The 25,836-nt window shown below is 40.7% G+C and overlaps 1 protein-coding gene across 18 annotated transcripts in view; it reads left to right on the plus strand.

Moving 5' to 3' along the window:
• The window catches only part of SPEF2 (sperm flagellar and cilia associated 2), a 146,893-nt gene that overhangs the window by 5,606 nt on the left and 115,451 nt on the right, over positions 1 to 25,836 (plus strand). For 15 of the 18 annotated variants that reach the window (XM_078852754.1, XM_078852739.1, XM_073343745.1 and 12 more), the window contains 7 exons: positions 3,544 to 3,796; positions 4,808 to 4,978; positions 7,099 to 7,239; positions 10,836 to 10,918; positions 14,972 to 15,188; positions 21,451 to 21,639; positions 22,649 to 22,836. In XM_078852754.1, coding sequence (XP_078708880.1) covers positions 3,544 to 3,796; positions 4,808 to 4,978; positions 7,099 to 7,239; positions 10,836 to 10,918; positions 14,972 to 15,188; positions 21,451 to 21,639; positions 22,649 to 22,836 — 1,242 coding nt within the window. Of the gene's footprint in view, positions 1 to 3,543; positions 3,797 to 4,807; positions 4,979 to 7,098; positions 7,240 to 10,835; positions 10,919 to 14,971; positions 15,189 to 21,450; positions 21,640 to 22,648; positions 22,837 to 25,836 lie in introns of those variants that run through there. The other 3 variants (XM_078852742.1, XM_078852743.1, XM_078852748.1) reach the window with 3 other exon arrangements.

The following is a 25,836-nucleotide window of genomic DNA, read 5'->3' on the forward strand; positions in this document are numbered from 1 at the left end:
TATAAGCAGTGGGAACATCACATAGGGAGGTGATACTACCTCCATATACGGCATTAGTGAGACCATTACTGGAGTAAAAATGAAGGTCTGTTTGATACTAGGATTCTCTGTAAGGAGAACTCTTCAGTGTAGTATATCTTTACTGAACCATGTTACAGAAAGAGCTTAGCCTCTCCATAGCTATTTGTGAAACAAGGCTTAAGTCATAAGCCTGATTTTTCTCCTTCCATTTCTTATGTTTGTCAAATCAAAGCCAATCCATTTGAAATTGGACAGGGCATGATTTTTAGGAGAGATACTTTTGAAGGAATTATGAGAAGGTCATGGGCGGTGCGTGAACCGCTGGCTGGGGGAGGCTAGACCCCAAACCCCACCCCTTCCCCCCGCTGGAGCTGAGCCCCGACCAGAACCCAGAGCCACTGCCCCCACCAGAGTGCAGAGACGCCCCCCCCCCACTGCGGCCACTGGCCCAGTCCTGCGGCTAGTCCCTCAGCCCCAAAGGAGCACCGGGAGGGCGGGCGGTGCGCGACCGCAGCCTTCCCAACCCCGGAGCACCAGGAAGGCAGGCGGCCCTGGCCTCCCCGGTCCTGGAGCACCGGGAAGGTGGGCGGCACACGGCCCCAGCCTCCCCAGCCCTGGAGTACCAGGAAGGCAGCTGTCATGCGGAGCACTGAGGGGCCAGAACTGTAGGACTAGAGCTGCCTCCCCCAACCTATGCGACCCACCGCCCATGGACAAGGTGTTATAACAAAGTATTGTGGGGTTTAAAGGATGAAGTGGTCTACTTTTGGAAGTTTTCCTGTCTCTTTAGCTGGTCATAATTCAAGTGGCTTGGTCTAGATATTTCAAATTTGTATTTAGTGTAGTGTCTCTAGTCAGTACTGTTGACTTTAACGATGTTTGCAGGATAATTATTTTGTTAAAAACCCACTTGACCAATGTTTGCTTTAAAACTCATATTTGGTCTCACAGGTCTCTCAAGTTGTGCTGGTACTCATCCTATAACATCTACCCTCAAACTTAAGGGAAAGTTACAAGGGGATGGAGTGGAGGCTACCTTTTCCATGGCTGTTGCTGGGGAAAGTACATTGCTTTTCCTGTTTGAATGAACAAGATATATATTGGCTCTTTCCTTCCTCTCAACTTTCTCACCTCCTTCTTCCCCCACCCTTTTAATGTCTGATTTTTTTTTTCACACTATGGGCTCTTCATACTGCATATCTATGTAGTGTGACAAAGTTCCTCCTCTACCTTGGTGGGTCTTGCGCTTATTGGCGGATTTGCTCGCCTTTGAGCTTCACGGCAGCCCTCAGCCTGGCTGTTTTTCTGAACCCACAGTCCAGGTCAACTCCTCCTGTGTCTGACCAGGAGTTGGGAGGATTTGGGGGGAACCCGGGCCCACCCTCTACTCTGGGTTCCAGCCCAGGGTCCTGTGGAATGCAGCTGTCTAGAGTGCCTCCTGGAACAGCTGTGTGACAGCTACAACTCCCTGGGCTACTTCCCCATGGCCTCCTCCCAACACCTTCTTTATCCTCATTATAGGACCTTCCTCTTGGTGTCTGATAATGCTTGTACACCTCAATCCTCCAACAGTCTGTGTTCTCACTCTCAGCTCCTAGTGCCTCTTGCTCCCAGCTCCTCCCGCGCACACCACAAACTGAAGTGAGCTCCTTTTTAAAACCCAGGTGCCCTGATTAGCCTGCCTTAATTGATTCTAGCAGCTTCTTGGTTGGCTGCAGGTGTTCTAATCAGCCTGTCTATCGTAATTGTCTCCAGAAGGTTCCTGATTGTTCTGGAACCGTCCCTGTTACCTTACCCAGGGAAATGGGACCTGCTTAGCCTGGGGCTAATATATCTGCCTTCTATTACCCTCCTGTAGCCATCTGGCCCGACCCTGTCACAATAGATATAGTTTATGTATGCAATATATTGTCCGTATGGCTGGTGGGGAAACTGATTTTTTTTTCTCTCAAAAATTCATGGGATAATATTTGTTCCAAATTTTTTGGAGGAAGAATTTGGGTTTCACTAGAAATTTCAAAAGAGATTTTTTTGTTTCATTTTGTTTTTGAAATGTTTAAATGAAAATTTTTGTTTTGACTTAATGTTGTTTTGGTTTGTGGAAACAGAAACATTTCAGTCTCCTGCATCGGGAGTTTTCTTCCCAGAGGATGACTTTATGGTAGCAGCCCAGAATTAAACTGAAGGCATCACCGCATCTCAGTGTACTACACTTATGTAGGCTTCTGAACCTTCTTCCAGCTAATGGTCTGCTGCTCTTCCTCAGATAAGCAGTTGTTCCTGCTGTTCCTAAAAAACATGACTGGAGTAAGGGGCCAAGTATCAGTCAGAGGCATGTCCCTCATTTTTTTAACGTATCAGTCAGAATTCACTTCTGATGTAAATTATGCAGGAATTGGAATTTACAGTAAGTTTCCCATTGACTGGGCAAAGGACATTGTAGTAAACTCTTCCAATGAAATAGGAAGTAGTAGGGTAGAACTTCTATCTAATGACATATCCACTTAGCAAATTAAGGTGGGCTTGGAGAACAGGTAGGCATACTTGTGCTAGCTTTAATCTACTTAGCACAGATAACAGTATAGTAGAACTTCAGAGTTATGAACACCAGAGTTATGAACTGACTGGTCAACCACACCCCTCATATGGAAACGGAAGTACGCAATCAGGCAGCAGCAGAGACCAAAAAAAAAAGCAAATACTAAAAAAAATAAAGGGAAAGTTTTAAAAAAAAGATTTGACAAGGTAAGGAAACTGTTTCTCTGTTTGTTTTGTTTAGAGATGGTTAAAAGAAGCATTTTTCTTCTGCATAATAAAGTTTCAAAGCTATATTAAGTTAATATTCAGTTGTAAACTTCTGAAAGAACAACCATAATGTTTTGTTCAGAATTATGAACATTTCAGACTTACAAACAACCTCTGTTCCCGAGGTGTTCATCACTCTGAGGGTCTACTGTGGTAATGAAGGCGTGGCAGCACACATTTCAGCACAGGCTAGCTGCCCCCGTACAAGTGCATCAGGGACTCTGGGTACGTACTTGGGTTGTTAGCCTGCAGTGAAGTCCTTGCTGCCGTGTCTTCACTATTAACCATGCTAGCTAGATTAAAGCACTATCCACAGTACAATCTAAGTAAAGAGCTTTTTTAACCAGTCGTATACCTTTTTAAAATAAATCTAACAAAAATCCTAGATTGCTTTTAGACTCCAGTTGAGCTTTCGTATTTTGAATTGTTTCTTTTGAGAGTGTATCAACGAATAATCCATTATTTCTGTATTCACCATGCACATTACAACCTACTTTTAACTCTTATTCAGAGTCAGTTTTTTTCCATATACCCTGATATAGTGGTATATATCGTCACAGTGCTTACTGCAGCAATTTGGACTTTCAGGTAGTGTTTCTAGTGGTCCCTTCGGGCTTTAAGATCTATGAAAATAAACTTTATGAAGTGCAAAGTGACATAGTACTTTATAGTAGCAAAATACCATACTACATATAGTTTTGTTTTTTAAACATATAGGGTTGCAAACTCTAAACTTAACAATTTTTCTCGCCTGGAACCAACACTTCAACTCCTTGGTGTGCAGTTTGACCAAAATGAGGCCCAAAATATCATGACTGAACAGCATGGGGCTGCAACCAAGCTTTTGTATCAACTGTATGTTGCCCTAGAAAAAAAGAAAAAGACAGGGCTCACGGGAGTCGCCATGGAAGCAATGAGACCTGCAGCACCTGCAAAGCTCCAGGGCATTGAGAGTGAGTTGTATCGAGAGGTAGGTTAATTAAGTTTGTCATATACATCACTAGATAATCAACAGACTAAAATGCATCACATTTACATATACCTTTTGGTAACAAACAAACAAAAAAGCATTCAGCTCATTTAACTCAACCTTCTGTTCAACAAAGAGTACCTATGTGAAGTGTCTGTGACAGATGCTTAGTTTTCCATCCCCTTCATTGATTCATAGGCAGGCCAATCAGCTTCAAGATTCTCTGTTTACTTGCTTTGCCTCTTTCCATTTGTTGCCTACTTTCTTCCCCAGGCTTCTTTTTTGCCTCAAAGGAAATAACAGCACAGGTCAGTAGTTTTACAGCAGCTGCCATCTTATTCTTCTCGGCAGTACAGTTTGCATGCTGAAATTGAGCAAAGAGCAGAAGACTGAGAACAGCGTTAGAGGTGTAGGTCCTGCCAGAGCACACACTCCCTGATCTCATTAATAGTGCTCTCTGAGAGCAGGCCACACTCCCTCATGAGGGTGAGCAATTTTAAATAAGCTGTATGTTGTGAACCAAATTTATCCCTTGTTTATATGTGTTTGATGGCACAAAATAAGACATAGGACTTCACTGGCAGAACGATCCTCAAGGAAAGTGGGAGCAGCCATAATATCCCTTCACCAAGGAGGTTGTATGTGGATAGCACAAACCAAAAAGGGAAAAGAGGTGCAGCTAAAGTAATAAGGAACACCTGATTCAGCATTTCCTGCAACTGACTGACTTCATGGGTTCAAATACCATTTGCCGTTCTGTAATTTACAACTCTCTATGTCAATTGCAGAAAATCTGGCAACTTTTCTGGAAAAAAAAATCCTGTATATCTGGCTGTTGTTCTGCGTACATCAGTATATGGGAAGTGCCTATTCAAAACTATTTTCTTAAATGTCCCTTTAGGACAGTTTTGAGTTTTGGAGGTACAGTAGTTTAATGTTTAAGTGCTTAAATGTAATGTTTGTGTTACTGTTTCTAACTCTGAGATATCTTGAAACATTATTTCATCATAGCGTCTTAGAAACCTAATGCCACGGCAGACTGACTTGAGACTGCAACAGGTTTCAGAGCATTTTGAAATGAAATCTAAGCACATGGAAAATAAAATAGCTCGTATACAGTTTGCAGAACAACAGAAAGTTCAAAAAATCCAGGAGGAGCAAAGAGCCCAAGACATTGAAAAGGTGAAAAGCCAATTTATTTTTTCATAGCAAGAATCCAATCCTGCAGATGTTTACTTATGTAAACTTTATGTGTTTTATTAGTCCTGTTGAAGGCATTAATTCCCTTTATATTGCTCCACATGTACATATTGATGGAGAAGCTGAAAAAGTATAACACTCTTAACAAACATAAAGATGTGGCTGTATAACCAATAGTATTTTATAAATCACCTAAAATATTAATATTTACTCACACACACACACACACACTAAAGTGTTTGGTGTGTTTGTATATTGTCATCACTCAAGTGAATTGTTAGAAATAAGGATAAAGGGCAAATGCCACAATCACATGAAAAGTTGTAATATCCAAACATGACATGTAACGTGAAGAATCTTCTATGATTATAAAGTGGGTCTTATCAGTTTAAGAAAAGAAAGAAAACTATCCTTACCCATCTAAATATTCTTTACCAAAAAATGTAAATGACATTTAAAATCACGCTTCTCTTATCTTTGATATAATGGTCCCTTTTGGGGTTGATTTTTTTGTTTTGTTTTTTGTTTAATCTCAGGAGGTAAATTGCTTTTTCCACCCAACCTCAAACTCTTATCCATGTATACCTAATCTAATGTATTCTGCTTGAAGGTGTCACTTTGGTATCTATCCCACCTCCTGACCCACGGATGCAGCTTTACCTCTTCCTACTTTATAATCTCAATTGATGTCCAAAAGATTGGATCTGAAGATAGCTTCAACAATTGATCAAAAAGGCACAGGAGAATTGGTGCTTGACTGTATTTGAAATGCTACTCAGAGATATCACATGGGGTACTCGTTGCTTCTAAAGAGGGAAAAAAAGTAAATTTTAGAAGAGAATAGGAAGCCTTTCAACATACTGTTTTTTCCCTCAGTTCAGAGCAGCACTTCAATATCATTGGGGGATGGGGTTCTTCAGTCCTTTATCAATCAATTGTTGAATGAGGAGTATTAATTTCAGATTCAGCTTATATTATTTTATCCAATTTAATTTTAAAAGCCTTTTGAGAGAGAGGACTAAGGGTGGTGAAAGGGGAAAGTAGAAGAGACAAAAAAAAATGCAAAAAAAGCAGAGGAGACATAGGAAAAATGGTGAGAGTCCATGCAACTTTCTCTCAGAGAAAGAAGAGAAATGAAAAAAGGGAAATGTTAACATATGCAATTGTCAGTGAAAGAAGAAAGTCTTTAATTATTATATTACCAGTTTTTAATTTTAAAAATATACATATTACAAATTTTGATTATTAAAAAATCCTCCATCTGATAGATCAGTAGTCATGTTTTGTGGAGGCACACTGGTATTATCTGTAATGGAGTTGAGTAAATAAAAATAGTGTGACACTGAGGTCTATCCCTCTCCCTCTGTGGTGGCACAAAATGGGGAAGGGCCACAGAGTAGTGCACCTTCACAGTGGTGGGGAGGGAAGACGTGGCTGTGAGCACTTGGGAGTGCAGGGTTGGCGATGCTACAAGCTGCTGGGGGTGCCTATCTGCACAGGGAGGGGATGAGATGAAGACCCTGATTCCAACATACCAGTAAAGCTGCATAATGACTCCTGGATGCATCTTTGGAAGAATGTAGCAAGGAACATTTCTTTGTGTACTATTCCCCACTACTACCAGCCCCAGGAGGCGTTCTGCATTGTGAAGACATACACCTTCTGATACTGTTGTTTGAATAGTATACCTCCCTCCCCCAACGTGGACCAACCACATGCGGAGCCATAGTGTGCTAGAATGTTGCTATGACTGTTGATGAGTTAGAAAGTTAGTTTACAAAATCTGTTTTTGGCCCAGAGAAAAGATTGTTCACATGCGCATAGGGGATGACAAATCAGGAGAACTCAAAATACAGTCCTTAAGACTTAATTATACACAATATATAGAGATGGGCTGTTTGATTTCACATTTTTTTTTAATGTTCTACTTTTAGAAAAATGGTTTAATTGTAAGTTTTTATAGCACTACATGCAAGATTGGAACTTGTTTGTTCAAGTACTTTCTGCTTATAAGAATTTTTCTATGGATGAACTACAATGCTTGTACAGTATATTTTTACATACATTCAAGTAACTGAACAGATTTTATACTGGATATTCAGCATCGTAAGGGAAGAAGGAGACAAAATGAAATAATGGCCAGGATTCAAGCAGCTATTATACAGATTCCAAAACCACCACCAAACCGTACCTTGAAAGCTATTGAAGCCCAAAAGTTGTTAAAAAAGAAAAAAGAAGCAGAGGTAAGTGTTAACTCTTTTACTTTAAGTTTTAGTAACAATAAATTTTGAAAAGCAAGGAAACTCATAGTAGAAATCTACTGTTAGAGATGATATGCATACCGAATGGCACAGTTGATTTAACTGATTTCAACAATTACATCAGCATAAAAGAAAAGGAGTACTTGTGGCACCTTAGAGACTAAGTGCCACAAGTACTCCTTTTCTTTTTGCGAATACAGACTAACACGGCTGTTACTCTGAAACTTGTCATCAGCATAAAACAGATTTCAGAGTGGTAACTGTGTTAGTCTGTATCAGCAGAAAGAACGAGGAGTACTTGTGGCACCTTAAAGACTAACAAATTTATTTCAGCATAAGCTTTCATGGGCTAAAACCCATTTCATCAGATGCATGCAGTGGAAAATACAGTAGGAAGATACATACAGAGAACATGAAAAAATGGAGGTTGCCATACCAATTCTTAACAAGACCAATCCATTAAGATGGGGTATTATCAGCAGGAGAAAAAAAACTTTTGTAGTGATAATCAGGATGGCCCATTTCAAACAGTTGAAAATTAGCATGGGGAAACAGTTTTTAGTTAGTGTAATGACTCATCCACTCCCAGTCTTTATTCAAGCCTAATTTAATGGTGTCCAGTTTGCAGATTAAGTCCAGTTCTGCTGTTTCTCGTTGGAGTCTATTTTTGAAGGGTTTTTTTTGTTGAATAATTGTGACTTTTAGGTCTGTGATAGAGTGACCAAAGAGATTGAAGTGTTCTCCGACTGGTTTTTGAATGTTATAATTCTTGACATCTGATTTATGTCCATTTATTCTTTTGCGTAGAGACCTTCCAGTTTGGCCAATGTACGTGGCAGAGGAGCATTGCTGGCACATGATGGCATATATCACACCATCCTGGCCACTATGGATGTAGAAGCCCTCTACACCAACATTCCAAATAAAGATGGACTACAAGCCTTCAGGAACAGTATCCCTGATAATGTCACAGCAAGCCTAGTGGCTGAACTTTGTGACTTTGTCCTCACCCACAACTATTTCACATTTGGGGACAATGTATACCTTCAAATCAGCAGCACTGCTATGGGTACCTGCATGGCCCCACAGTATGCCAACATTTTTATGGCTGACTTAGAACAACGCTTCCTCAGCTCTCATCCCCTAATGCCCCTACTCTACTTGTGCTACATTGATGACATCTTCATCATCTGGACCCATGGAAAAGAAGCCCTTGAGGAATTCCACCATGATTTCAACAATTTCCATCCCACCATCAACCTCAGCCTAGACCAATCCCCACAAGCAGTCAATTTCCTGGACACTACAGTGCTAATAAGAGATGGTCACATAAACACCACCCTATACTGGAAACCTACTGACCGCTATACTTACCTACATGGCTCCAGCTTTCATCCAGACCACACCGCACGATCCATTGTCTACAGCCAAGCTCTAAGATACAACCGCTTTTGCTCCAACCCCTCAGACAGAGCCAAACACCTACAAGATCTCTATCAAGCATTCTTACAACTACAATACCCACCTGCTGAAGTGAAGAAACAGATTGACAGAGCCAGAAGAGTACCCAGAAGTCACCTACTACAGGACAGGCCCAACAAAGAAAGTAACAGAATGCCACTAGCTGTCACCTTCAGCCCCCAAATAAAACCTCTCCAATGCATCATCAAAGATCTACAACCTATCCTGAAGGATGATCCCTCACTCTCTCAGAGCTTGGGAGACAGGCCAGTCCTTGCTTACAGATAGCCCCCCTACCTGAAGCAAATACTCACCAGCAACCACACACCACACAACAAAACCATTAACCCAGGAACCTGTCCTTGCAACAAAGCTCGTTGCCAACTGTGTCCACGTATCTATTCCAGGGACACCATCATAGGACCTAATCACATCAGCCACACTATCAGAGGCTCGTTCACCTGCACATCTACCAATGTGATATATGCCATCATGTGCCAGCAATGCCCCTCTGCCATGTACATTGGCCAAACTGGACAGTCTGTACGCAAAAGAATAAATGGACACAAATCCAACGTCAGGAATTATAACATTCAAAAACCAGTCAGAGAACAGTTCAACCTCCCTGCACACTCAATTACAGACCTAAAAGTCACAATTCTTCAACAAAAAAACTTCAAAAACAGACTCTAATGAGAAACAGCAGAACTGGAATTAATCTGCAAAGTGGACACCATTAAATTAGGCTTGAATAAAGATTGGGAGTGGATGAGTCATTACTTAACTAAAAACTGTTTCCCCATGCTAATTTTCCCCCTACTGTTACTCACACCTTCTTGTCAACTGTTTGAAATGGGCCATCCTGATTATCACTACAAAAGTTTTTCATGTTCTGTGTGTGTGTGTATCTTCCTACTGTATTTTCTTCTGCATGCATCTGATGAAGTGGGCTTTAAGCCATGAAAGCTTATGCTCAAATAAATTTGTTACTCTCTAAGGTGCCACAAGTACTCCTCGTTCTATCAGCATAAAACTGGCCTAATGCAGTAGTGAGTCTGGCCCAGTAACCTCTAAGGGCTTGATCCTGCCTACTTTACTTAGGGAAATCTCTCACTGACATAAATGAGAGTTCTTCCAGAGTAAGTAGTACAGAACCATGCCTGAAATTAATCTTTGGTAATATTTTAGGATCCACTCTAGCCACATTGAAGTCAGCGGAAAAATTCCTGTTGACTTTAATGCAAGTTGTATCAAGCCCTTAGTCATTTCCTTACGATTTGTGACTGTTGTACTTCTGTAATTTATTAACTCTTTTACAATATGCTATATATAAGTGTCATTGACAACAAAAATACTAGTAAGATTTAGAACTGGTAGCTGTCTCATATCAAAGCAAGGAAGACTGAAGATATTTTTGCTGGATTCTTTTATGTTACACTACAGCATGTAATACATTTAAAGCTTTTTGGAGAATGCTTCCCATTCAGAAATTTGGATCATGTTGTACTTAAGACTAAGTGGGACAGATTTTACCCTGACTCACATTCTGTACAACCAAATCTAGTTGAGAAGTTTGAAGGCGGTCAGCGGGAGGTGGGGTGCAGGAGAGGGAAGAGAGATAATTTAGTTAGTCCTAGTCTCTTTTGGAATTTACTAAATGAGTTGGATTACACAGGATGTAAAATAAGGCTAAGTTTGGGCTACTGAATCCAAATTACAACATACTTGGCAAAGAACAGTATACTTAAAAAACCCTGATTGGAATGAACTCTTCACAGGACTTGAACTGACTTAGTAGTCCAGCAAACTATATTGTGCAGAATGGAAGACTGTAAAGCTCCAGATGCTGTCTTTACAATGGGTTGACTTCTATGTAGGAAAAGAGGAAAATACGGTGAAGTGAGTGTATAGGAGCATGACAAAAGCTTGTCTTCTGTCACCCTGGACTAGCTGATACGTAATATGTTCTTAATATAATTTGTTTTAAGGCATTAAAATGACATTAAAAATTCTCTATATAATAATTACAGTACAAATTCAAATTGTTAATAGTTGAATCCATCTTTTGTGGTTTTAGGGAAGGTAAGACAATTGAAATGTCTGTGCTGTTTCTCTAGGATGTATACGTGGAAATTAAGAAGTTTGAGACATTTATGAGGAAAGAGAGCCCCACTTCTGGTAGCACACAAGTCACTGACAGGTAATGTTTGAACCAAGTTAACATCAATGAAACTGTGGTCACCAGGGGAAAAAAAAGAAATATCCACTAGTTTTGTGGTTCTATTAATGCAACTGTTCACTCCCTATCAACTGTTGTCATTTTTATTATGAAGTATACCTCATTTTCTACTTTTAAATTTTGCAGTCAGACAAATAGAAATTAATATCCCTAAAGAGCCTTTCTCAGTTGCTTATAACTTTCTCAAACTTTCACCTTTTTAGGCTTGTGTTTTCCAGGTCTTGTCTCAAAGAATGTTTGGAAAGTATGAGTACATTTTTTTTTAAAGTAGCCCACATTTTTTCTCTCAAAAAAGCTTTAGAGTAGAAACTTAATATTTGTACAGAAATAATCTGTAAATTGGACATGTGCCTTCCCATGGTACTGTGATAATCTGTTTTGTTTTGGCCAACTAATAAGAGTCTAAAACATACATCATGTATTCACACTGACTTTAAAAAAAGTAGTAGTGTCCTGCTGTCACTGCATTATGTGTGAAGATGCATAAAGATTAAGATCTTTCACTGTATATATTGAAACCTTAATCCTGCACAGACTTACGCACACAGTTACTTCCTTGAAGCTGATGGAAAGTTAAGTGAATGCATTAGTCTGTGGACAATTGGGGCTTGAATGAGGTAGGGCTACTTCTGAGTGCACATGAACTCTTGCCTCACTGAAGTTCTGATCCTGCAAACACTTAAGCATGTGTTTAACTTTGCAAATGTGAGTAGTCCCAGTGAATCAATGAGACTGCCCACATGCAGTGGGTTACAGGGATCAGTTCAGCTAATTTATCCATCAGTTCCCCCTGTTTTCTTGGGCGAAGAATTCCTTAAATGTGATAGACTAAGATTCATGTTTCCAGATTTCATACTTAGGCAGATATTTTATGCACATGAGTATCCTATTTTTAGTTGATTTTTCTAAAACTTTTATTTTTCACTGGAGAACAACTTTTTGTGTAATTACGACAGAGGAGAGTTGTTTCAGGCTATCTAATTATTGATTTTAATCACTGTATTTCTCACTAGTCATCTGAAGATGTTTTTCAACATGAACTTCTTCCTCTAATTTGGCCTTGCCAAGGAGCTTCCAATTTCATATTCCTAGAACCTTAATGCCTGCATAAAATAGCTATAGAAGCAGGTGCTCAGATACTGCCGTGATGAGCACAGTACAAGAGCCTATGTAGAATAGAACAGAATAAAATAGAAACAGCACATGATTTGTCTGGTTGAGAAACTGTATGTACTGGGCATCAAGAAGCCCTGGAAGAAAGACACCTGCTGTTGGTATGCCCTACCTCTGCTTTAGCAGGAGACTGAAAATAATATAAAGTGGCTTCAAGAGCTACTCAGTGCCTTTCTACTTGGGGTGCTTACATTTTTCTGGTATGGTTTTTAGACTGAGGAAACAAAATACCTTTCAAACACATAACACACCACTTGAACAGCTATATGATAAAACCAACATAAATTAAAGCTGCACTGTATATATTAAACAGAATATTTTCTCTGTTAATTAATTCCACTCCAAACCCACTAAAGATATAGGCACTCTGTCTATTTTAAAAAATAGCCACACTGACAAAAACAACATACTGGTTTCAAAGAGGTGATAAAAGCTCGTTCCCCAAAATCAGAACTAAGGGGACAACTGTTTGTTAGTCAGAAGGGGCAGAGCAGGGAGGCAGCAACTTTATTACTGTAAAGCAATATATAATCTTCAAGTGATTAATCCACAAGGATTCCACTCGGTGTTCTTGCACCCTAGGCACACAAGACCAGGTTCTTTTGGCCAGCAGGGTCTGTTGAGGCCATGCCTGCCCACTCTGTGCCCTCACCCCGGAGGCCATGAAGAACTGAGTGTGCCCAACCATCCATCCGTTCCTTTTTAGCACCTGTGGGAGGAAGATGGAACCCTCCAGTGTGCACCTGCTTCTCTGCATATTATGTGAATTTAGGGTTAATTGTTAGTCTTGCTGCCCATTGGCAACACAAATAACAATAATAAAAAAATCTTATTTTAGTCAGGTTTTGCTTTACAGCTAGAATCACCCTGTATTCATGGGCACTAGCAAAATGGCAGAAGCAAAATCTCTGGGGTTTAAGACCTGTGTCTGATGTGAAGCTTCAGTGCCACTTAACAATAGACACTCTAGGTGCCTATTTTGTTTAAGAGAGGGATGTATTCCTGAACAATGTACTATATGTCACTTCTTCTCTAAACAGGCTCAAAAAGTGAGAGAAGTCTTCCTAAAATTGTTCCTTTTGGTGTGCTATATGTAAGCCTCCTTGGACACCAAAAGGAGGGAGGCAGCTCGACCTCAGTCAGTCTTTCTCCATGAGCCCTCGGGTGAGTCAAGATTCCACCCAAAGCTAAACTGACCAAGAAGCCCCAGTCATCTGCCGCCTCCTTTCTTCAGTGACCTCTGATAGGGTAGGAAGAAACACTACTCCTGAGCTGGCCAAAGAATAGATCACCTTCTCTAGTGCCTACTGAGTTGAGGCACAAAACTTATAAGTCTTAGTAGTGTCAGGCTCAATAGTGCAGGGGCTGAAAATAGCCTGAGATGGTCCCTCTAGCATGCCAGTACTGACTGTTAAGAGTGCTGGCAGTACCCACAAAACCTGCAGGCCCTATCTCTCTCAGTACAAATCCTTTGGTACTGTACAGGCAACCTTGGAAGCATGTTCCTTGGTGCCCAGTGTATCAATACCTACTATGTTGGTATCCGGGGAACATATGGTATGAGTGATTTATTTTGGGGTCCAGTACCAGAGTCTACTTTCCTTGAAAGGTTTAGGGTGATGAGAACTAAGTCACCAGCCACAGAATGTTAAGGAGGTATTTCTGGTACCAATTTCACTCCCTACCTAGTTAAGGAAAGCACAACAGAGCCAGGGAGCTCCTGACAGGATGGCCCCTCCCTTGTGTAGTCCTTTTCTTTGCCCACAGTGGGGTATAATAGAAACTGCTCCCCTTCCCCCCGTACTCTTCTTCCTTAGGTAGTACAATGGAAATCAGGAAGAGTCTCTGGAGAGGTATCTGTCTATGGTAGGAAACAACCTAGGTTTCACAGGGAACATCCTTCTTGGTATCCCTCCCTCACTGTCAGTCCCTCGCCCCAGTACTCATATCTTATCAGCCTTATTCCTCCTGGCAGAGACTTTAGCTATACAAGCCCTGTGGTCCTACTACACTGCGCTTTAGGAAAGGGTCAGTGAAGATGGGTCCTCTAGGCCTGCCTAGAGAGGCTACACGGAAGCAGCCAATCAGAGCCCAGCAGGCTCAGATTAGAAATGGTGTAGGCGAAAACTCACAAACTCTGGACATCATGTACCCTTCTGTACCTGGCAGGCTTACCATGCCTATAAACAAAGGATGGTTGGCACCTCAAAAGGTGGCACCTCAAAAGATCTGTAGCACTCATCAGCATCCATTTGGCCACATCCAAGTGAGCTGACAGGATGTACCAAGTCCACCAGATCTCAGGCAGCCTCTGCTGCCTGTTTGAAGAATGTCCTTAATTCTGAAATCTGTAGGGCAGCTAATGGACACTACATTTACAAGACACTACTGTTTGGTAGACTCTTTGAGACTGATCCTACTACCCACCTCCAAGTAGACAACTGTTCGTTAGTCACCAAGAGTGGAATACATATGGACAATCCCTCAAAGGAAGAAGAATGGTTACTAGCCTTACCGAAAACGGTGGTTCTTTGAGATGTGTTTTCCATTTTGATTCCATGACCCACCCTTCTTCCCCAATCCTGTGTAGTCCTAATCCTCTGGGATTCTGTACTGGCAAGGGAATGGTTGGGCCTGCTAAGCCCTCAAATGGGGGACACAAGGACATTCAGGGTGCAGGTGTGGACCTAACTGACACCAGTGGCCAAAATAATCCAAACTCATATGCATGTGGCTCATGTGACCAAGAGTGGAATCCACATTGACAACACCTCTTGAAGAATCACACTTAGTGTAAGGTTAAGTAGCCGTTCTTTTGATGTTCAACATGTATTTTCTTAGCACTGTACAGGACACCTTGCAGATACAGGAATTAGACATAACAGCTCCAGACACCACAGCCCAGAGAACTACTGAATTATTGAGCACTTATTCAGATGATGAATATATAAGAAAAATTCAAAAACGTCTAGAGGAAGACAGTTTTGCCCGGGAGCAACGAGAAAAAAGACGACGGAAGATGTTAATGGAACAGCTAATAGCCCACGAAGCACAAGAGGTGAGGTATTTGTGCCGATGTGCTGTCTCGCATGCAGAATTGCCAATTTGCAAGTATCTAAATGGAAAAATAAAATAACAATTTGTTGTTTAATTGCACCCTTACAGCAGTCTTTAGCTATCTGATTTTTTTCACCCAGAATTACAGAAAGAGCTCGACTTTTTATAATTCAAAAACCTAGAGATGTCATCCTTATCTCACATTTCTCTTACATGATGGTAGCAGTCAGGGTGATTTACTGCAGCAGTCCTAAGAGGCAAATGTTTTGCTATAGCATGTAATGATGTTGGGAAGCTGGGAATATCAAGTGGGAAGTCACTGGTGTGCTGGAACTTTGCATGTTTGATCTTAGTCCTCAGGTGATATTTCTGTTTTGGGGGGCTTTGAACAAACTCTGTTCAGATGTTTTTATTAGGTAAATGGAGAAAAATTATATCTATAAATATATAGCTATATATAGAGAGAAATAATTATACTAAATCCTCAAATTGTGAAAGCTGTCATTGAAGTTCAACTGAAGTCAATGAAGCTAAGATGTTTTACACCAGCTGAAGATCTGGCCCCCAAAAAATGGTTGAACTTAAAAATTTCAAACTTTATACATGGCTAGCTCTCAAAGAGGCATAGTCACTTGGTAAGTTTAAAACAGATAATAATGAAGTTAAATGATTAAAATCTTTCTTTTGTGCATTCAGTAAAAGTTGTTAAATATTTAGAACTAGATTGTGACTTTCTAAAGTGGCTGTGCTGGGAAGTAGGGGGAGGCAAGGATTCCCCAAACCTCTTGCATGGCTGCATTAGAGTTAGCCAGATCTTAGATCTGGGCAGTGCTTAATTTGTAATGAAAGAGGTGCTGGGGCTCAAGCAATTTTTTTACTTTCATAATCGATGCGGCAAGCCCAGAGCTGCCAGGGCTATGAACTGCCAAGCCTAGAGGTGCAGAGGCTCAGCCCTGGCAAGTCCTTGCACAAATTAAGCACAAGATCTATGTGCTGGTAAGGGGTAGGGAGTAGACAAAGATGGCTGGCTTTGTGGAGGGGAATGCTGTGTCTCAAAATGGGTTTTGCAGTTACTCCCCTTAATCCCCACAATCCCCTCAAGTTTATTTAGCCTCAGAGTTGGGGTGAGTTTGTTGTCCTTAGTGTGTGTGTTTGCTGCTTGACTGAAGTATATAGCGTGGTCTGTTTGTTTGGGGGACTGTGTACTGAGCTATCAGCCTGCTGGGCAAGGCTGAGAGTTTCTTAGTGAGGCTTTGATCCCCATGTCCTTTAGTACCCATCAACCCTTAACCGGGGGCAGGGCTACATAGCGAGACAAGGGGTTTAAAAAGCCCACTCCTAAGTGACCAGAGGAGCTAGTGACCAGGAGCAGTTAACCGGGGAGTTTTGCAAAGGAGTTTAGAGTGGGGGTGGGAGGGCTAGATACACTTCATTAGTATTCTTTAAACTTAAGGCAATAAATACTCCCAATAAAAAAAACAACAACAAGAAAGGAAAGAACTGCAGGAGTAAAAAGAGAATGCAGGCAGAAGTCCAGAAACAGAGTTTATTGCACTGAATGCAGCATGTATGATTGCCTGCCTTATGGGCCGGTGGCATATGTGTGCATTTGATGCAAGGAGCTCCTGTCCCTCAGAGACTGCGTACGGGTTTTGGAGACCAGAGTGGCTGAACTGGAGGAGCTAAGGGAGACAGAGAGGTACATAGATGAAACTTTCCGGGACGCAGGAGAGCAGTCCCACCCCAAGTCTGACAGCCTCTGTGCTGTTAAGGAGGATGAAAGTCTCAGGAACGGAAAACATCAAAGTGGAGCGGAGGGAAATGATCCCATAGTTGGGATCCTCCTTCCAGATGATGTCATGGTATCTTTTTGCACTGAGAATACCTCTTCGTGGGAGGGAACTCCAGTTATTAGGATGAGATGGGTAATAATAATGGGGGATTTGATCATTAGAAACCTAGATAGCTGGGTTTGCAATGACCAGGAGAACCACATGATGACTTGTCTGCCAGATGTGAAGATTGCAGATCTCTCGAGACATCCTGACAGACTTATTTGTAGTGCTGGGGAGGAGCCTGTGTTTGTGGTACATGTCGTAACAATGATATAGGGAAGGATAGGAGGCCAAATTTAGGCTGCTAGGTATGAGATTGAAGTCCAGGACCTCCATCCCATGATAGCATTCTCTGAAATGATTCCAGTTCCACAAACGTTATTATTGAGTCTTTTATTTTTATAGCCTCTGTATATTTGGGTCTTTTAAAGACAGATTATTTAAAACAACCTGCAGTTTCCCCTATCAGACGGAAGCTATCTTTTTAGAAACTTTCCCTTATCTCATTAATTATTTTTTTGAACCACACATCCTCCCTATTTCGTTCCTTCTGGCCTTATAACTCATTATTTTCAAGGCCTTTCTTTCACTTGCTAATTATGACCTTTCTTTACAACACATATTTCTTTCACCAAACTTAAAGTAACTTTAATTTTATAGTTTTATATTTATTCTACACTGACCATATACCCATGTGATATTACACTTGTTGTATGGGACTAGCCATAGTGCGTGAAGTTAAGCACTTGTATAAGTCTTTGAAGAAGTAGTGCCTTTCATGCGAAGACCTGAGTTCAGGGTTCTGTGCGTCTCCTTTCATGGTGATGACAATGTAAATAAAGCAGCATGAAGCTGCCCCATTCATCTTTAAATTAAAGATGCAGATAGAAATATAGTAATACATGAAATATGTGTAGTAATATATAGGTGTATGGTATGATACATAAACATAGAATTAATGTGTTTGGCCACTGGATGCCACTGTTGTCCCAAATAGATACAATTTTAAGCCTCTTATCATACATTTTCTCAAATGAGCACCCTTACAAAGCCATCTGTTGTTTAAGAACCTATTGTATCTTTTCTACAGTGACTTGGTGATTCTGAGTTTTACTATGGATTTTTAGAAATGCTGCAATATAAAACTGAAGTTATGATTTTGTCCTGTACCTTATTTTAGGTCTCCTTTCACATTTAGGCTTTGATGGGTTTTAATTCTTCCTACATTGTGCTACATTTTTTCCTATTAATTGTTGTGTTGAATTTGGTGCTTAAGAAAGGGAGAGGCTACAAGTGTTGATAAGAAGCCGATAAAGTAAGTAAGTGCTGTACAAGTTTCCACAAAGTGGGCTTGATCCTGCACCAATTTAAGTCAATGGCAACTCCTTCCCCCGTCCCTGACTTCAGTCCTGCAGGGTTCGGCACTGTGTGCTGCCAGTACACTTCAGTTTTGACCAGCAACACCACTGCTATTCTAGTTCTGGGTCTACTTTGAATAGAATCATTCAGCTGATTAACAGTTTTCTGATTAGGTGGAATGGAGCTAAAATAACACCACTGCAGTAATTTTAAATTAAATTGTGATTATACCCAGGTCTGCAGAAATGTCAGCCAACTTTCAAAGGGGAAAGTGCAATAACCAACTATGCTACCGAAACCTCAGGAAACTTGAGAGGTTACTATTTTCATAGATTAACCCTCCCACTCAATCTGTAGGCTACAGGTATTGGCACCCTTAAAATGACTACTTGAATGAAGCCTTAGTAACATTGTAAAATGTCACCTGTGTGATTTATGACTATGTATCATACAGTGCAATCATTTCAAAATTGTGTCAAACATGAACAAGACAAATTCTTTATTGAGTGTCCTCTGCATATTCCCACTCATGGGATGCACCAGTAGGTGCAGCTCAGTGCCTGTTGTACTCTCATGTGTCCCTCCCACCTCTTCTCTCTGCATTTCTGTGTGTTCTGAGGGTGAGACTACAAAAGGGAACATGGTGATCATCTAGACTGACCATCTGCAAAACACAGCTTATAGAACTTCTCTGAAACAATTCCTGTCTGAACTACAAGAAGTTTCTGAGAAAAACATCTAATCTTGATTATATTTAAAAATTGCCTGCGATGGATAATCTGCCATAGCCCTTAGTAAATTGTTCCAGTGGTTAATTACCTTCACCATTAAAATGTATGCCTTGTTAAAACATGGTTATTCTATTCAGTTTGAAACCCTTCCTCCATCCAACCCCCTCTTCCTGATCAGGGACTCTTTCATGAAAGCTTGTTAAAATCAGAGATTCAGTCCCTTGTAGAAGCTTGAGCAATAGAGGAGGTTCCAAGGGAATTCAGAGGTCAGGGCTTCTGCTCCAAATATTTTCTGGTATCTGCCTGGTGGGTGCTCAACTCCCCCTTTCCCCTCACCAGCCCTGCCCCTGCCCTGGCCCCACCCCCATTCCACCCCTTCCCCAAAGTCCCTGCCCCGCCCCACCCCACCTTTTCCCACCCCACCTCTGCCCTGCCTCTTCTCCGTCTCCTCCCCCTCCTTCCCGGAAAGTCCTTAGCACCGCCAAACACCTGTTAGGAGGACGGCGGTCGGGAAGCCCTGGGAAGGAGGGGGAGGAGTGGGGACGCGGTGTGCTGGCGGGAGGAGAAGGAGGTGAGGAGCTTGGCTGCCGGTGGGTGCAGAGCACCCGCTAATTTTTCCCTGTGGGTGCTCCAGTTTTCCCCTCTAGCCTCTTTCTCCACTCCTCTCCTCTTTTCTGAAGAAACTGAATTGGGACTCTTAGACAAGGTCCAATTACAGTTCTCTAAACTAAACTTTAAAGCTGTACGTTGCTTCTGGAGCAGGTGTCTGGGCTGCAGAGGGAATCTGTGATTTCCCTTTCAAGCCCTTCCACAGGACAATGGGACTTCAAAGGAAAACTGCAACTTTCACTCAAAGTGCAGTGCCTGGGCTGCAGAAGCAGCTGAAAAGTTTTGAAGTTTAAATTTTAGTTCAGAGATCTGAATTCATAAGAACAGAGGAGGGGCAGAAAGAAGCTGAAAACGTAAGCATGTCAATGAGGAGATACTACAAACTTTGGCTGCCACTGTATTTAACAAGGACAAACTCCTAAACCCTCCTTAAACTCCTAAATTAAGTAGGATAATAAGGAGAAACAGAAAATCAGTCCTCCTTTTCCTTTATGATTTTTTTCTTAACATTTATAATAGGCAGTTGCCTGACACTTCCTATTATAATTTTACCATCTTTAACTGTTTGGGCTGAAATTTTACAGGCTGGGCATCTACATCAGGCTGACTTATTTTTGCAACATTTTAGCATTTAGGGGAGGGAAAAGGAGGAGTTGTGTGCCTTTGTGTCAGGGATCTGCTTGTTGCCATCCCTGTGAAAATCCACCCAAATTTGTCATAAGACTTTAAAAAATTGCAGTCCACACATACTCACTAGAGACTTGCTAGATCTTCTTGAAAGATTCCATCTGTACTGGAGAGACAAGGTGGGTTAGGTGATATTTTTTTTATTGGACCAACTTCTGTTGGTGACAGGTTGGTCCAATAAAAGATATTACTTCATACATCTTGTCTCTCTAAAGTCCTGGGACTGATATGGCTACTACAGTACTCCATCCATCTGTACTAGGCATGCTTCAGCTCAGGGCTGAGCAGGACTTTCCTTGCAATTAAGCTCCAGGCTGATGCAGGCTATCTTGGGGCCAGGTCCACCACTAGAATGGAGAGTCACCTGTACTCAATGCCCCCACTCTACTGTGAGGGAGGAAGCTGCCTGAATAAAAAGCAGAGGGGATGTGCAGTTTCCACGGTATGCATCCGATGAAGTGAGCTGTAGCTCACGAAAGCTCATGCTCAAATAAATTGGTTAGTCTCTAAGGTGCCACAAGTACTCCTTTTCTTTTTTCATGTCAAGGGAGTAGATTAGGACAAGGAACCTTCAGAGGGTGAGAACTGGGATTGGATATGAGTTGTAGGATGGGGTTGGGGAAAGAAAGGGAAACTCGGACTAGTTGTTGCGGAGTGAGCATCACTACAACTAGAAAGAGAGAATTATTTGAAGCACAGAAAAGTCACATCAAAATTGTCTGTACATAGTATTTTCTTCAGTTTGTGTTAAAATTAATGTTAGCTGCCAAAATTTTAAGAAAGTTTATTTCTGTTGAGTATCTCATTAAAAGATTTTTAAGTGGTTATGTATTACTTGATAAGACCATAACTATATTATATTACTGATAGCATCATAAATAGAAATGTATGTTTTAGGCTATGTATGTTAAATAGGCATAGATGAAGACTGTCACGCTATTTTGAATAAACATTTTATATTGAGAGTATAGAATTTTCTGACACTAATCCATGAAATAGTTAATCACTATTTAGCATAGTTTACAATATTTTATTTTTTTAGGAGGCTTACCGGGAAGAGCAACTTATTAATCGATTAATGAGACAGTCCCAGCAGGAGCGGAGGATTGCTGTGCAACTCATGCATGTTCGGCATGAAAAAGAAGTGCTATGGCAGAACAGAATTTTCAGAGAAAAACAGTATGAAGAAAGACGACTGAAAGAGTTCCAAGAAGCTCTTGACAGAGAGGCGGTAAAAGATTAATTATTCAATATATTGTGCAGAGCTGTGTCTACCTCCCATACATGAGCCCAGATTTTTAAAGGTATTCAGGTATTGCCCAGCCAGTGTTGCAAGGCCTAAGTGACTTAGGAGCCTGTCTCATTTTCAAAAGTGACTTAAGCACTTGGGAGCCTAAGTCCGAATGAGATGTTATGCCAAATGGTATGCGTACAGCAGGGCATGGCATTCACCCTTTCTAGCCCCGTCCCCTCATTCTATCTTCCCCCCAGTCATTAATTCTCATTAGGAATCTCATGCATCCAGGAGTCTGTAGGTATTGATCAGGGATTCTCCAGAATTACACCTCCTGACCACCAGGGCCCACTGTGCCCTTGGGAGTGCTGATAGCCAAGCTGCTGTTTCTCCTTTCCGATTTATGTGCAAAAATTTTGGAAGGTGGGGGTTCTAAAGTTCAAATAGCATCTGTATCTTTGTCTTAATTCTTTGCAGATTAGGCCCTTGCTGTTTAAATTGTGTGCCACACCTTCTAAAATGTATTTAATGGCTGAAATCCTGGCCCAATTGACTTTGAGAGGGGTTTTGGTATTGACTATACTGGGACTAGGATTTCACTCAGTGTCTGCATGACTGTTCTTCATGAATAGCAAATGTACTCTCTCCAAGTTTTAAGGTTAAAATGGCTTTTTTTCAGAAATCACTGAAAATTTTTTTTTACTTGCTATGGGAGAAGTAACCTTTTGCTCCTTTACTTCAGTATATTAGTAACAATTTTGCAAAAAGCAGGGACTTACAGAGTCTTCAGAGGTTGTATTCAAGCTTCTGCAGGTCTTAATTTGTTATTACCTGCTATATATCATTTGATTAATGAATCTGATAAAAATGTTTTCAATTCTTGACTCAAGTTCATAGTCTTTTTAAAAATGCTTAGAGTAATCTTTAAACTTTTTTTTATTGCTATGCCAGTGCAAGTTAATGTCCAATCTAATTTAAAAGTTTGCTTTTGAAAAAAAATCCTTAGGCTCTTGCAAAACAAGAAAAAATTGATTATGAGGAACATATTTGCAAAGAAAGAGACCTACATGAGAAAATTGCTGCTGAAAGAGCGGAGGCTCGATATAAAAAGCATTATTCCATGTGTTGGGAAGTGATTGACCAAATTATTGATCTGTCAACCAAAACAGGAGAATATCGAATGTTGACGAACAAGTAAGTAAATTTCAGAAGTCAGAGAAAAGAAATATATAAGAAACAGAATACAGGGAAAGGAATCATGAGTTCTGTTTCTCATATTCAATGTACTGGAGCTAATGTGACTATGGAAAAATTAATCTCAACTTCACAGTATTAATTACTTTAAACGGGAAATACTTTTCAATATTTTCACATTTTTTGCACATGAAGTATTAATAATAATAATAAAATATTATATTTGTAGTACAACCTTTTGTTCTAAAGGATCACAATGTACTTTATATAGACAGTAGGGCTGTTAATTAATCACTGTTAATTCAAGTGATTACCACAAAACAAATTAACTTGATTAAAAAAATTAATTGTGATTAATCACTGTTTTAATTGCACTGTTAAACAGTAATACTGAAGTAATAGTATTTTTCTATTCGCCTCATACAAGTGCTGTAGTGCAATCTTTTTACTGTAAAAGTGCCACTTATAAATGTAGATTTTTTTTTTATTTTTGTTTTTTGGTTACATAACATTTGGTATATTATCGAGAAAAACCCATCCTCAGTATTGAAGAATGTCTTCTGGAATGGCGGTCAAAGCATGAAGGGGAATACAAATGTTTGGCATATTTGGCACATAAACACCTTGCAACGCCTGCTACAAAAGTGCCATGCATACACCTGTTCTCATTTTCAGGTGACAATGTAAATAAGAAGCTGGCAGCACTATCTCCCATAAATGTAAACAAACTTGTTTGTCTTAGCGATTGGCTGAATAGGAAGTAGGACTGAGAGGACTTGTAGGCTCTGAAGTTTTGCATTGTTTTGTTTTTGAGTGCAATTATGAAAAAATAAATTCTACATTTGTAAATTGCACTTTCATGATAAAGAGATTGCACTACAGTACTTTTATGAAGTGAATTGAAAAATACTATTTCCCTATAAACAGGGGGGAGGGATAGCTCAGTGGTTTGATCATTGGCCTGCTAAACCCAGGGTTGTCAGTTCAATGCTTGAGAGGGCCATTTAGGGATCTGGGGCAAAAATTGGGGATTGGTCCTGCTTTGAGCAGGGGGTTGGAATAGGTGACCTCCTGAGGTCCCTTCCAACCCTGATATTCTATGATTCTATGAACAGTGCAAGTATTTGTAATGACAAATAATGTAAAGTGAGCACTGTACACCTTGTATTCTGTGTTGTAATTGAACTCAATATATTTGAAAAGGTAGAAAATATCCAAAAGTATTTAAATAAATAGTATTCTGTTATTGTTTAACAGTGCACTTAAAACTGCAATTAATCACAATTATCTTTTTAAAAATAATTTGACAGCTCTAATAGAAGTAAGTTTGCAAAGCATTTTGAGATCCTTCAGGTGAAAAGGCATTAGGTTCAATGTGTACTTTACAAATTACTTCCCTCACATCAGCAAAGGACCCACCTGTAGGGTGGAACAGCAACCATTTAAGAAGTCAAGAAATCACAACTTAATGCTTTAGGACTGTAAGAGGTTTTCCTACCTGGTCTGGCATTAGATGCTGCCATGCCTTTGTTTCCCATCAATCAGACTGGTGCTTCAGTTTCCCCTTGCTTTCAGGTAGCTGGGTGCTTCAGTGAAGTGGCAGTTTGGCCCTCTGGTCAAGTCAAATATTCCTCCCTTTTGAAGACAAATAAAAGTGCAAAACAAAAGACTTCTGCAAAAAAACAAAACCAAAAACATCACCCATCCTTAGCTAAGTCCTTCTCCTTAATAGCTAGGATTCCACAACAGTTCTTTGCCACTCCCTGGTCCACAGTTCTTCAGCTTTCTGTACTGGCTTCACTGATAGACTTCTCCTGCCACAGGTGAAACAAATCTTTCAGCCACATTCAGTGTAGTCCTCAGTAATCCTTTATCTTTACTGGGCTAAACAGGCCTTTCTCCAGGGTATACTGTGGTCTTCTCCACTTGAAGGAGGAAAGTAAAGGAGAACTTCCCCTTATCCTCTCCAGAAGCTTTGGCCTGGGACCTCTAGACAAGAGAGAGCTAGTTTTCTCACTTAGTCTCTGGCCTTCTCTGTTACTTCCTTGTCATACTTTTTTCTTCCCCTGCTTTCTCCTTGGTCCGGAAACCTTTAGCACTCCTTAGTCCATGGCTCCTACTCTTTTCAGTCATACTCTTACTCCTTGCCAGTTCCTTCTCCTGCCTGCCTTTAGGACTTTCCTTAGGTCCTGTCACTGGCTTCTGGCCACAGCCCCTCTCCTTCTCCTGCTTCAGCTCCCTGACCTCTGGGAACACTATTGTTCAATAGTGGCAATCTTGGTCTACAACTCAGTTTGGTCCACCTAGGAGCATCTCTACAGCAAGCTGCTACACCCTCCAGCCTTCTCTCACTATTGCGAAAACAAGCGATTGTATATAGTCCTGTTCCATTCCATAGTAGGCTTTGCTGTAACCTGCAGTCACACAATCCATCTGAGGAGTACAATCCACAGAAAGCTGATCTTAAAAGGCTTTAACTGGACTTAGGCCTGCTTTGAAAGGGACAACATGTTCTGTGACAGTCTGAAATAATACTGCATGCATCTGAAACTGCAAAGTGAATATAATGCAAATTTGAATTGTTCAGGACAGCACGTTTAATGTTCTAACTCATGCAAACAGTACTAGCATATGAGTAAGCAATTCAGAGAGTGGAACCTTTTTGTGGCTTTCAGAGAAAAATCTAAGGGTCAGCCCATCTTGGCTCAAAGCCTGTTTAAGTGGATAATATTGTGCATTCAGTCATGTTATGAGATGGTTGGACAGGGCTCACTTAATTAAGGGCATAGCAGCTTCCACAACATGTATAAGCAATGTGCCTTTATTTGAAATCTTTAAGGCTACTGAATAAGGCTACCTTCAAAAACCACCATTTTCATGACATGGTATCAAGAGCAGATACTGGTTTTTGGGAAGGCAGTGTTTGTCATTGTTTACCTAATAGGGATCCTCAACCCATCTCCCTGAAGGAATCACTGTTAGCTAGTCTTAACCCAGGAG

This window comes from Lepidochelys kempii, chromosome 5 (genome assembly GCF_965140285.1).
Source record: "Lepidochelys kempii isolate rLepKem1 chromosome 5, rLepKem1.hap1, whole genome shotgun sequence".
NCBI lineage: Eukaryota > Metazoa > Chordata > Testudines > Cheloniidae > Lepidochelys > Lepidochelys kempii.